The sequence below is a fragment of the Sarcophilus harrisii genome, chromosome 2, assembly GCF_902635505.1.
Source record: "Sarcophilus harrisii chromosome 2, mSarHar1.11, whole genome shotgun sequence".
NCBI classification, from domain to species: domain Eukaryota; kingdom Metazoa; phylum Chordata; class Mammalia; order Dasyuromorphia; family Dasyuridae; genus Sarcophilus; species Sarcophilus harrisii.
Window position 1 is genome coordinate 71,020,726 of NC_045427.1, and position 13,238 is coordinate 71,033,963.

At 36.5% G+C, this 13,238-nt stretch overlaps 1 protein-coding gene across 1 annotated transcript; it reads right to left on the bottom strand.

Annotated features, from left to right (window-relative positions):
• Positions 1 to 3,312: 3,312 nt before the first annotated feature.
• Positions 3,313 to 4,233, bottom strand: LOC100924535 (olfactory receptor 1361-like). The gene has a single exon (XM_012540836.1). It carries the CDS (start codon positions 4,231 to 4,233, stop codon positions 3,313 to 3,315), a length of 921 nt encoding a protein of 306 aa, XP_012396290.1.
• Positions 4,234 to 13,238: the final 9,005 nt, after the last annotated feature.

Consider the following 13,238-nt stretch of genomic DNA (forward strand, 5'->3'; position numbering starts at 1 on the left):
AACATATATGTATCTTAAGAAAATAAAAACCTGTTAAATGGAAAATTACATTGACTTGTCAATTTACAGGATTGCTTGCAGCAGCTTTTGAGCTAATTAATTTATCCAGCTTATTAAATGTACAATCATATTGTAAATGTTGTAGAAGATAGAATTTAGGTAAGAAATAGTTTGTAAAACTTCCACTCCAGCAGGGAGGTTGAAAGATTATCAATAGATAGTAAGAAATGTCTAGAATATAACAGACATTTAATTTCATCAGTCTGTGCCTGTATAGTTTTTCCTCTAAATCATGCATCAATTGTAAGGTTTTTCTAATAATAATGTCAATATATGAATTCAGTTCATATGTTTATCAGCAGAAGATACCAGGCTGAGGAAAAAAGATCATAACTTAATGTTGGAATCTTTACAAAGTGTTAAGTCATTAGAGTTGATAGAGACAATAATTATCTAATTTAGCATGGTTCAGTATGATTGATCTGATCCTATGAGATGATATGAGCCAGAACTTGAAACAAGGTACTAAGTACAACTGATAGAAACAATGTTTGTGTTCACACCTTTAGAGAGCTCATAGAAGCAAGAAGTATTTAAGTACTCATTGGAGTTCACACGTTTGGGAGATTTCAGGGTTTAGTATGAGATATCTGAATTCACACCTCCCCTGAAGCTCTCAGGGCCAGAGAGCACTCTAGGAGAAACTCATAATCCCATTCTCTCAGAGGAGGAGTTAACCTTTGGGAGATGATATATAAGAAGTGGACAGAGGCTCGGTCGAGAGTTCAGTTGAAAAGATTCAGAGTGGAGGAGCATCAGTCAGTTCAGCAGAAGCCCACTCTCGGAGGCTCAACCAGATTCACTTCCTCTCACACAGCTGTGGTGGCTGGGCCCCTGCACTTCCCTCACTGAGACCAAAGCTGGTCTAAAAGGCTCTCCAGAAAGCTGCCCAGCCCCAGGCAAGGAGGTGCTGGCTGGAGGCTGAAGAAAGCAGAGGCAGAAGCAAGGGACAATCTGCAAGAGCTCTTGGAACCAAGGAGAGAGAGAGGCCTCTAAGAAAACTAACCGGGCTATATTGGAGACAATAAAAGATCTGATCTTTTATTACCTGGCTGCATTTGGGTGATTATTTATTTTTAACTGAAACTAAGGCTGCCTCCAGAAAACCTCCCCAAGAAACCTGCTCCCAGAGAGAACCATTATTATTTAAAGAAGAAAAACACCACAACTTAATAATAAAAAAGTGACAGAGAAAATGTTAATAATTACATACCCATATGCCTATTTTCTAATCACAAAATGAAATTTTTATAAGAGTAATATAGAGGTGAATCTAAGGCATTCCTGATGGTGGTATCATTAACCAGAGAACAAGCAGGCTTTGCAAGTGATACTCAATAATAAAATTTTAAAATTAAGTGTAGATATAAAGAATACACAATCTCTCTGTGCTTATTGTTTGTTGATTATGAACACATTTAATTAGCTAAAGCTAAATTCTGTCATGTTTTTCACAACAGTATATCTCTAATACATCCATTAAAATCATCCAAATCCTTGAAAAATATAACAATAGAAAAAATCCTCTTCAATGATGCTCGGACCATAAATGTCATGTTATAAAACATGGAGATATATGCTCACGAAAGGTGATTACCACTGGAATAGAAAGATTCAACATAGAAATGAAGTTGAAGGACTCTCTAGAGACAGAAAGCTCCTCCAGATATTTGTGTTTATAGGTGTTGCAATTCTATTATCACCAAGCTTTGGATATATGGATGATTGTCCTTTTTCATTGAAGTTCGCTGAAATGAGACAGTGAAATTACCTGTTTCTCTTCCTTGTCTGGAGTGTCACTCCCAAAAGATCTCCAATTAAAGATCTTCAGAGTTGATTTTCTGTGTTAGATACAGTCAAGAAAGTGAAAAGACAGAGGTCTGGGGTGTACACATCTGAAAAGATTATACCAGTGGGTGGGATAATATGATGAGACTTAGGAGATTTTATGACAGATTGGTATATTTTCTGACCTAGTCAGAAGACCTAGATTTGAAAAGTATGTACGATGTAAGGGTATTTTAGACCCTGATATTTTGAAGTACTAAAGTAGAATGACAATAATTATAATATCTTTTAAAAGTATTATTATTCATAATAACAGCATAACATGAACCAGAAAGAACTGCCTTCAACACAGACTATCTGTGTGATCTTGGCTTGGGCAAGCTACTTAACTTCTCATTATTCTTGGTAATTTTCTAAGACTCTAAGCTGCAGAGAAAGTGCCAATATGCATTGGTAGTGGAAACTTCAGGGAGTTCCTGATGCCAATTAAATTACAGGTCAAATCCATATGTTAATGATTAAAAATAGAGGGGATATAACAAATGGGAAACTGTTCCTTCAGAAAAGCTTCCTTTTCAAAAAAATTTAAGACTACTGGTTAGTCCGGCCCTACTCTTGGAGAAAAAGGTTTTATCAAGAGAATCAAGTTTATTTCTTCCATCAGTTGATAAAGCAGAGTGTCAGCAGAGGCTGAGATTCGACAAGTGAATAGCTGACGACTCTTCAACCAATGAAGTCCTAAATTTCTAAACATCCAATGTGTAATTTGATTACACATTGTCTTGATCATTCAATGCCTAGGAAACTATGCCAATTATTATACTGGAACTAGGAATAGAGAGGTTGAGATTAATGAAAGAAAACGACTCTGATTTTCTTTGTTTGAGACTTTTAAGGAATTTCTTTCATTTAGTTTTTCAAGGCCAATGTATAGTTTACATTGAATATACCCAATCTGAGTCTCTGTGTAAATATACTTATTGAATTGCTGTTGAGAAAATAAGTAGGATAGATAACTGTGAATGTACAAAGTTTTAGAAAGAGTTCTTAAAATCTTAATATCAAACATCTCTCAAGTTTCAGTTCAGGATGAAGATGTTTAGTGGGTCATAGGAAACTATTAATCTGATTAGGAATCTTTGTATCCTTCCTGTCTCTAGAAACGTCTTACAATTCATTCCTACATAAGGGAACTTCAGAAGAAGATGCCTACAGAAGAACTGAAGCAAAGAAGGTGATACAATTTAAGGTCAGGAAGAGGCACTCAAAACTGAAGAATTTTTGAAGGGATACAGTAGAAGTTGAATTTTCTTACTATACTGAGTACCTGCAATATAGTCAGTAGATACTGATTTTCCCTTTGTGCCCAAGCCTGAAATAAAATTGCTTTCAGGAAGAGAGAGTGAAAAAAGGGGAGCCTCGCTCTAGCCAGGATCTTACAATGGTCTTTTGCTTACTGAGACCCTAACTCTCCATAAACAACTTTGTCAAAGCTGCTTTAATTTCTCTGTTCTGCAGACTATAGATGTAGGGGTTTAGTGTTGGAGCCACCACAGAGAACATGATTGTGGCTGCAAGATCTCGGGCTTCCTTTTGGTCCTTAACTTGGCTTGGGGGCTGCAAGTAGACCCCCACTACAGTGCCATAGAAAAGAATTACTACAGTTAAATGGGATCCACAGGTGGAAAATGCCTTGCGGAAACCCCCAGGGGCTCGGATCTGACAAACAGCAGCTCCAATGAAGGCATAAGAGGCCATAATGCAAATAGCAGGCAAAATGATTACAGAACCACCTTCAACTATAGCTGTCATGTAGTTGAGGGAAGTGTCAGAGCAGGCAAGATGTAGCAAAGGATGAACATCACAGTAGAAATATGGAAGAGCACGATTGGTACAGAAGGTAAGACCAGCAATGAGGACTGTGTGGAGCAAGGAGTGCAGGGCTGTGCCCACCCACACAGCCCCCAGGAGCACCATACATCGTGGCAGGGTCACCACAGTAGCATAGTGCAGTGGTTTGCATATGGCTACATATCGGTCCCATGCCATGGCAGCTAACACGTAGCTATCCACATTGCCTGCCATCAAGAAAAAGAAGACTTGGGACAGGCAGGCTGAATGAGTGATGGTCTGGTCCCCTGTCAGCAGGGCATAGAGAAGCCTGGGCACTGTAGTAGAGGTAAAGCACAGATCTGCTAGGGATAGGTTAACCAGGAGCACATACATGGGTGTATGGAGGCGTGAGTCTGAGCCAACAGCAACAAGGATCAGCAGATTCCCCAGGAGGGCTGCTAGGTATAGGACCAGGAACAGAGGGAACAGGTATTCTTGGTGATTGGAGAAAGCCAGGAGGAGGAACTCAGAAGTGCTGGTCTGATTTCCCATAGTTAGGTTAAAGTTGAGTGTGAACCTGAATTGGAGAAGTGAAGAGATATATTGAGAGTCCCATGATTAATCCCCAAAACGCTAAATATTTAACCTCATTAAGACCTTTCTAAAACTTATTTCACAGCCCTGAAATATTCTACCTGAAGAGATTTTTAAGGATTTCTTAGCTATGGCAGCATGATTTGAATAAGTTTGCAATCTCTAAAGACTGATATGTCATCAAATCATATGCAAAATATGTTTTTAAATCATATAAAGAAAAAAAAGTTTTTACTTCTTTGTTTTTCTCAGAAGGCCTAATACAATTACCTACTAATTTCCCTGGAATGGATACCCACACCCCAACTCATTTCCAGAAGTGTGCTTAAATTCTAATTTCCATTTGCTCCTGGAATATATTCACCAATTTTGACCAATAGTCAACCTATAAAGAAATACCACAGGCAAAAATGGGCTGACACTGCTAGCTATAACAGACATTTCCTTCAGATTCTCTTTATTCCTTCATATTCTTGAACCCCAGATCTTCTGGGGTAAGACAATTTTCACTTGAAAGGATATCTTTTAGGTTTCTGACATGCAGATTCCCTCTTTGAAATAAAGAAAAATGTCCATCTTTCCTTAAAGTCTCAATTCATATCTCATCTTTTACTAGAAGTCTTCCCCAGTCATTCTCTGATTCTAGTAGTTCTCCTCTGTTAATTATTTCCTAATTATTTTCTATACAGTTTAATTTGTTTATATTTGTTTGCATGTTGTGTCCCTCATTAGAATAAGATCCTTGAGGGCAGGGACTATCTTTTGCTGTCATTTTATGTCCCTAGCACATAACACATATATCTAGTATATAGTAAATATTTAATAAGCATTTATTCTTTGATTACTCAACAAGTTCACTACTATTCAAATTGTTAATATTTCTAACTAATAACAGCACCAATAAAAAACCACTCATATTTCTTATGTGGATCAAAATGTAGATAACACTTTTGTATTTACAAAAAGATACAAATTAGTCTATAATTGGTGGTTTTTAAATAAATGCCTACATTTTTTTTACATTTCATTTAAATAATATATCTTTATGTACCAATCTCATAGACTTTTTCCGCTTCTTTTTTTCCCCACTGCTTCTGGTGACTCTGGAAGAGAAAATGAGGTTGACAACTTTGTTCAATTCTGTCTCACAAATACAATTTATGCTCAAGTCAAAAAACATCATCCATATCATTTTCCTATTTCACTATTTTAAAATTTAAAGACACTTCCATTCCAAATATTCATATTATTCTGTTCAGCTACAATCAATGATTATACATTGACCCTGAGACAATGATGTCATTTTTGTTCTCTTTGAGTACAAAGGACAACAACCTGTGTAAGGTGGGTATTCAAATATAACCAATCACTCAGTTAATATAAACTTCTTGAGAACTCTACTTCATCTTTCATATGGCTAACATTTTTCTTTTTTGAGATTCTCCTGTTTTCCTCTGCTCCAAGTTTTTTTGATAGCTCCCTATTTAAAGATTTAAAATCCCTTTGTCTATCATTTAAAGTCTCCTACATTTTGATTCCATTCTACTTTTCTAAATTTCAACCACTATTCTCTCCAAATTAGAATATTCAAAGGGGTCTGCATATACACTGAACTTTTCCACCATTGAACCTCTGCTTGCTCAATTCCTTATTCTTAAAATATTATCACATTTCATTAATTCCTACTCAATAAATTTGGGATTTCAGGTGAAATTTCAGGTGAAAAGCCAACTTCAGAAAGAAGCCTTCCCTAATCCCTTCATCATTAATAAATTTATTTAACTCCAACCTCTTAATCATCAGGGATTATAGTTATTTGTGTAACACTACTTGATTTAAAATCCTACTGTGTTGTCTCTTTGTTCAGCAAAGGTTATGCTAACAGAACTGATGTTGATAGGTTATATTGAGCTCAAAAGATTTCAAGTAAGAATCCCAGGTATATGCTTCTTTTGTTGAGTGTAAGAGCCTTTCTGGTGAAAACTGAATTCTGGCAAAGTGAACTAAGTCTCTAAAAACTTTGGGACTTAGATCTCTACCAGTGATGGAAGAGAAGAAATTTAAGACTAGGACTGAATGTGTGGGTGGAGTTTCAAGGAGTTCTAAATGGGGAGTGAAGAGAGACAGTGATATTTTTTCTCAATACATAAAGAAACAGCAGGATGGTATTATCTGGCATTTCCTTTCCTCACACTAAGTCCTCCAAAGTAGACCATGAAAGGTGACAATGAAAGGAACAAGTAGTAAAGTATAAGACTTTATTAATATAGATGCTTGCTCAAGCAATAAGAAAGTTAGAGGGGGAAAGACACAGGAACTAAAGAACTGGTATTCTTCATTTCCATCCCCTTGCCTTAATGAAGAGGGTGTCAACTAGCATCCAATCTTTTTTTTTTTATTTAATAGCTTTTTATTTACAGGTTATATGTATGGGTAACTTTACAGCATTAACAATTGCCAAACCTCTTGTTCCAATTTTTCACCTCTTACCCCCCACCCCTCCCCCAGATGGCAGGATGACCAGTAGATGTTAAATATATTAATACATAAATTAGATACACAATAAGTATACATGGCCAAACTGTTATTTTGCTGTACAAAAAGAATCAGACTCTGAAATATTGTACAATTAGCTTGTGAAGGAAATCCAAAATGCAGGTGGGCATAAATATAGGGATTGGGAATTCAATGTAATGGTTTTTAGTCATCTCCCAGAGTTCTTTCTCTGGGCGTAGCTGGTTCAGTTCCTTACTGCTCCATTGGAAATGATTTGGTTGATCTGCTTGCTGAGGATGGCCAAGTCCATCAGAACTGGTCATCATATAGTATTGTTGTTGAAGTATATAGTGATCTCCTGGTCCCTAGCATCCAATCCTAATCAAGTCTTTTTATTCTGTTAAAAACTGCATCTAATAGATCTGATATCATCTCTTATAAGCACCTAGGATTGGCCCTGTCCTTTTATTTCTTTGTGTTCTTTCATTAGGAGCATGAGAGTCTTGGAAGCATTAATCGTCATAAAGGAGAAAGGAATCCCAATCCTATTGTTAAAGAGCCTTTTTTCTTTTACCCGGACCATTGTCACTGGGGTCATATTTTTTGTAACTATAATTTCAAAAGCCAAATTACTATGAATTTGAGCCTTGGGCCTTATGTAGCAACACATAGGATTATATGAAGACCAGCCTAGTTAAGTTGGGAGAGGCTCAGAACAAGGACAGCCATAGAGTCAGCAATTCCCAAAGACTATCTACCAAATGGTAAAGTTTTAATTATTTTGTTATAAGTAATATTCATATTGACAAAATTAAAGAGAATTGATACATTCTAGTTTCTAAATATGCAATGTACTCCTGCTAGGCAAAATGTAAAGGTAAAATATTTCTTCTTTACATTTATCATCACTAGTACTTATTGTAATACTTTATAGCATCAAATGGTCACAAGTCCAAAAAGTGTTCTTGAAAGAAATTAAAAAGAGATTTAAAAAATCAAATAAAAGAGATTAAGAAAAAATTAGGGAAAAATAAAATACATCCAAGAAAATTAGGAAAAGAAAGTTAACCAATTAGAAAAAGAGGTCTAAAATCTCAAGAAATAAAACAACTTCTTGAAAACTGGAATTAGGCAAGTGGAATTAAATGATGTTTTAAGACACCAAGGTATAATATAACTAGAAAAGAATAGAAAAGAATCTGAAACATCTAGTTAGAAAAATGATTGATCTGGATAACAGATCAAGGAGAGACAATATAATTTTTCAGAATACATAAAAGTTATGATCAAAGAAAGAATCTCCATACAGTATTATAAGAAATTTTAAAGAAAAATTCCCCTGAAGTTCTAGAACAAGATCAAATGGAATTAGGGGGAAAAATTACCATCTTAAAGACATCCCAGGAGAAAAACTTATAAGAATGTCATAGCCAAGTTTCAGAACTCCCTGGTTAAGGAGAAAATATTGCAAATAACAAAGAAAAAACAACAACAATTTAAATGTTCCAGAAACACTGTCAAGATTTCACAAGATTTAGCAGCTTCTACTCTAAAAGACTATAAGTCTTAGACTATTAAATTTTGAAGAGCAAAAGAGATCAAATTGCATCCAAAACCATAACTTGCCCCTAAAAGTTTAGTATAATCCTGAATATATAAAATATATAAATATATTTTAACATATGAAATAATATATTTGAATATAGATATATATGAATATATAAAAAGGATATTTGTTGAATATTGTTGAATTTGACTTTCAAGAACTTGTAAAAAAAAGGCCAAAACTTAATGGAAAAATTTTATATAAAAGCTCCAGAAGAAATATAAGGAAAACATTAAAGACTAATTATAAGGTACTTATTAAAGTCAAACAGTTTACATATATACATATGTACATACATGAATGTTATATATACATTTATTTATATGAACATATTATCAGTACTATTAAAACTGTCATCATTACTAAGGTAATTTGAAAGATTGAGACCGAGTTGTATATTGTTGGATGATTCTAAAAAGCAAAATTGAAAAAAAAAAGTAAAAGGAAGCAATTATATATTTAAAATGGGGTGTGAAAGGAAGAATTAATATAGAAGAAGTAAATGGGGGTAAAAGATTGGTACTGTTGGAACTTTACTCTCATCTGGGTTGAAGAGGAAACAATGTGTACATCTGGAAGATTGTAAAAGTCTGCTGAATATTTAGAAGTAAGAAAACTGGGGGACTGAAAAGGGTAGGGACTTTTAAAGTGTAACAGACTTTATATTTCTGTTTTTGGAATGAGTGACAGGAAAGCCAATACAACAGAGGAAAATTGTCATTTATCTAGACTACCAGGTCTCTCTCACCTGCTCTGGTTTCTTCCTGGTAAGCTTCAGCTTTATGGTTGAGCCTTCCAGAATATTGCCAAACCTTCTTCAATCCCAACACATTTCAAACAAAGGGAATTTCATTTGATCTCATTGCTAAAAAGTGTTAGCAATTCCTACCCTACCCTTCACATTTCCCTGTTGTAGGATACACCCAAACCAAAATCACTTTTGAAAAGAACTTGCAAACACTCAGATCTCCCCTCCCCAGTCTTCCAGGCTTAGCCACCTGAACGTCACTCAATTTAGCATTTTCTGACTTTCCATAAACTGTCAGAGGGAGACTCTTCCCTTGACTTCAACCCATAAAGAGAAGTTTGTTTCAAAATATTGTTCCCAATCCTGCAGCTTTTCAAAGATTAGAGGTTAGAGATGAAGTGGAAAGAATGAGGATAGTGGGATGAAAGAAAGCACAGGACATTTCCCCTATCTTCTTGTCACAGTGCCTTGCCAAAAGGCAGAATGAGAATATATAAGGGGCAGCAGTGTATTTGGAGTTGGCTCTGAAAGTGGATAGTGATTGAGGGGTGAGTAGATAAGCTACTCTTATTCTCTAGGGCTTCTCTGTTTGTGTTTTCTCCCCTCAGTCATCAATTTCCCATTACCATACTTTTCTGTCCCCAGAGATCTCATTATAAAAGAAATGAAAATACTAGACACCCCCAGATATCCTCTATTGGGGCCCAGAAATTCAAGACAAGATGTACTGTCCCCCTATGACACTAAGACAGTTTTCACACTATGGTTGGTTTCCTTAATTGTTCCTTTTTCTTTCAGAGATCCAATACGTAGTTCACTTAATTCCATTTATCAACTCTCACATTTCAACAGGGTTTCTATCTTCTTAGGGCTATTGTGGAAAAGGATATAGTTTTATAGTTTCTTTCTCTCCTATCTTGCACATAAGTGCAGTAAGATAGATATATAGAAACTTAGAGGATTTTGTGTGGGACAGGTGCTAGACCCCCCCCCCTTCCCATATTAACTAATCAGAGACATGTTCAGGTACAAATAAAAAGCTTTTATTTAATCCTTGCAGGAAGAGCTAGGAGCTATCCCAACTCCAGTCTTGTGCTCCTGAACCCAATCAGCTGGAAGCAGAACAACTGGTTAAATAGGAAAAGACCCAAGCCTTTTCACTGGATAAACTAAAAGGAAGTAACTATCCTTATCCAATGGTCACCAATGTTGTTTGCCTCCACAGATCCCTCCAGGACCCAGAGTCCAAAACCCAATCTCCCAGCTCTGAGAATAGGGATCATGTGACTCGATACTGAGAAATACTTCATCCAATCAGTCCCCTTCAATTTCAAGAAGTCAAAATTCTCAGAAACAAATCCTACCTAGGTTTGTATCAATTGCCAATTATTAAAAATTTATTCTATAATTCAACAAATTCTTATTGAGAAATACTATGGACTAGACACTGTGTTGGTATTAAGAATTCAAAGAAAGATATGAAAAAACTCTGCTAACAAGGAAGTTATATTCTATTGGGGGTGAAAAAGCACATAGAAAGATATACACAAAATAGATGCAAGGTGTAGAGGTGGGGAAGTGGGTTGTGAGTACAGGAAAGGTTCTCATTTGCTTTTAGTTTTATGATCTTATGATTCTTCTGGTAGAGATGCAGAGGCATTAGTTATGGAAGCCTTGAAGAGCAAGCTTAAAATTTTGAATTTCAGTAATAATGAATAGGAAAGCTTTGCATAGTTTTACATAAGAAAGACATAGCCAGAAGAACTAGCAGAAGTATGAACTGCAGATCAAAGCTAGGAGAGAATGAAGAAGCACTCTCAAGTGTTAATGAGTTTCTCTTGACTGGAGTATCATGGAATGTAGGTTATATGAGTATTTGTTGAGAATGTTTTTGAGGCAATAATTGACCCAAGCAGGATTTAGCATCTGAAGTCTCTTCAACCTTCTAAACACCCAATATATCATTCTATACTACAAATTGCCTAACACATCCACTGTTTGGGAAATTATTTTAATTAGGATAGTGGGATTAGGAATAGAGAGGATGGGATTAATGAAAAAAAGATAATGTCTTTAATTTTCCTTTAAAGAAACCTGTATTTAGTTCTTCAAGACTGATATAATTAAGTTGCAGGAAACTGCCCACCCTGAATCTGTGTGTATATAAATGTTTCTTAACTACTGTAATAGAAAGTAGATTAGATAATTGTAAAGTACCATATCCTAGAAAATATCCTTAAAATCTAAATGTCTCAAATTAAAGTTCAGGATGATGATATTTAGTGGATCAAAAGTAACTTATTAGTCTGATTAGAAAAATAACTATTGTTCTGATTAGATAGCTTTGTATCAGGTAGAAATCTGGCATGGTCTTTTCAGATCACGGAAAGGTTATACAATCTATTCCTATAGATGGCCACTTCAGGCAGAGAATTATTGAAGCTAAGAAGGAGATACTATACAAGATTAGGAAGAGACGGTCAATACTTAAGTATCTTTGAGAGATGCCAGCAGAAGCTGAATTTTCTTATTGTATGATACCTGAAATTATACTCCTAGATATTGGTTAGCCTTTTGTCTTCAAGTCTGAAATAAAATTGCTTCCATTGCAAAAAGAAAAAAAAAAAGCTTGACCTAAGTATGTGCATATGTGTGTATAAGTCTTTGTTGTCTAACTACTGAAGAAATAAATAGACGAATGAAAAAAAAAGGGGGGGGGGAGGCTACCTCCAGCAAGGATCCTATTCTGGCCATTTGATGACTAAGCCAACACTATCTACCCATTAACAGCTTTGCTAGGGATGCTTTGATTTCTCTATTCTGTAGACTATAGACTTAGCGGTTTAGTGTTGGAGCCACTACAGATTTTGGTCTTCCTTTTGGTCATTAGCTTGGCTTGGGGGCTGCAAGTAGACAGAAGGTAAGATGAGCAATGAGGGCTGTGTGGAGCAAGGAGTGTAGGGCTGTGCCCACCCACACAGCCCCCAGGAGCACCATACATCGTGGTAGGGTCACCACAGTAGCATAGTGCAGTGGTTTGCATATGGCTACATATCAGCCCTATGCCATGGCAGCTAAAACATAGCTATCCACATTGCCTGCCATCAAGAAAAAGGCAGGCTGAATGGGTGAAGGCCTGGTCCCCTGTCAGCAGGGCATAGAGGAGCCTGGGCACTGTAGTAGAGGTGAAGCACAGATCTGCCAGGAACAGGTTGACCAAGAGCACATACATAGATGTATGGAGGCATGAGTCTGAGCCAATAGGAACAAGGATCAGCAGATTCTCCAGGAGGACCGCCAGGTATAGGACCAGGAACAGAAGGAACAGGAGTTCTTGGTGACTGGAGAAAGTCAGGAGGAGGAAGTAAGAGGTGCTGGTCTGATTTCTTGCTATTCTGTTGCTGTTGAGTTTGAGACTAAAGAAATGAAGAGATGGATTGAGAGACAGAGCCACAACTAATCCACCCAAAGGCTGGATATTTAAGCTCATTAAGTTCTTTCAAAAGGATGTTTCACACCCTGAAGAGATTTTAAAGTCTTCAAAACACCTTTCCATGGCCACCATTCTCTCCTATGTTCTCTCTCCTTTATTAGGATGTCACCTCCTTAAAGTCAGGTATTGTATCCATCTTGTATTTTTAGTTCAGAGCTTAGGAAATGCTATACTCTTAAGAAATACTTTTACACATCTGCAAAGTATGGGCTAACTCCCTGGAGGGATTTAGGGTTAGCCAGAGTCAGGATAAATTAAAGTCCTTGGTCTTTAAATAGAGAAGTGAAGGAGGCAGACAAGTAAAATCCTGGATTCTGGAGTCCAGAGTCACCAGCCTCTCTCCTCCTCGTCCTGCCACCAAGTCCTGTGGCCTCTCTCCCTCTGCCCTCCAACCCTTGCCTATGATTATCTTAACATTCAGCAAGTACCAACAGTGAGAAGAGCCATTTATCCAAATATGTGCTAATAGAGTCATTGTCTCACATCAAATAAGTAATTAGCCATAAGTGCTCAGTTGTCTGAGTCAAGGATACATTTTTGAGTTTCAGCCCTCTACATCTTCGGCTTTCTTTTATTTTCAAACAGGGAGGTGAGAACTCCAAAAAGGTGATCATGCCCTT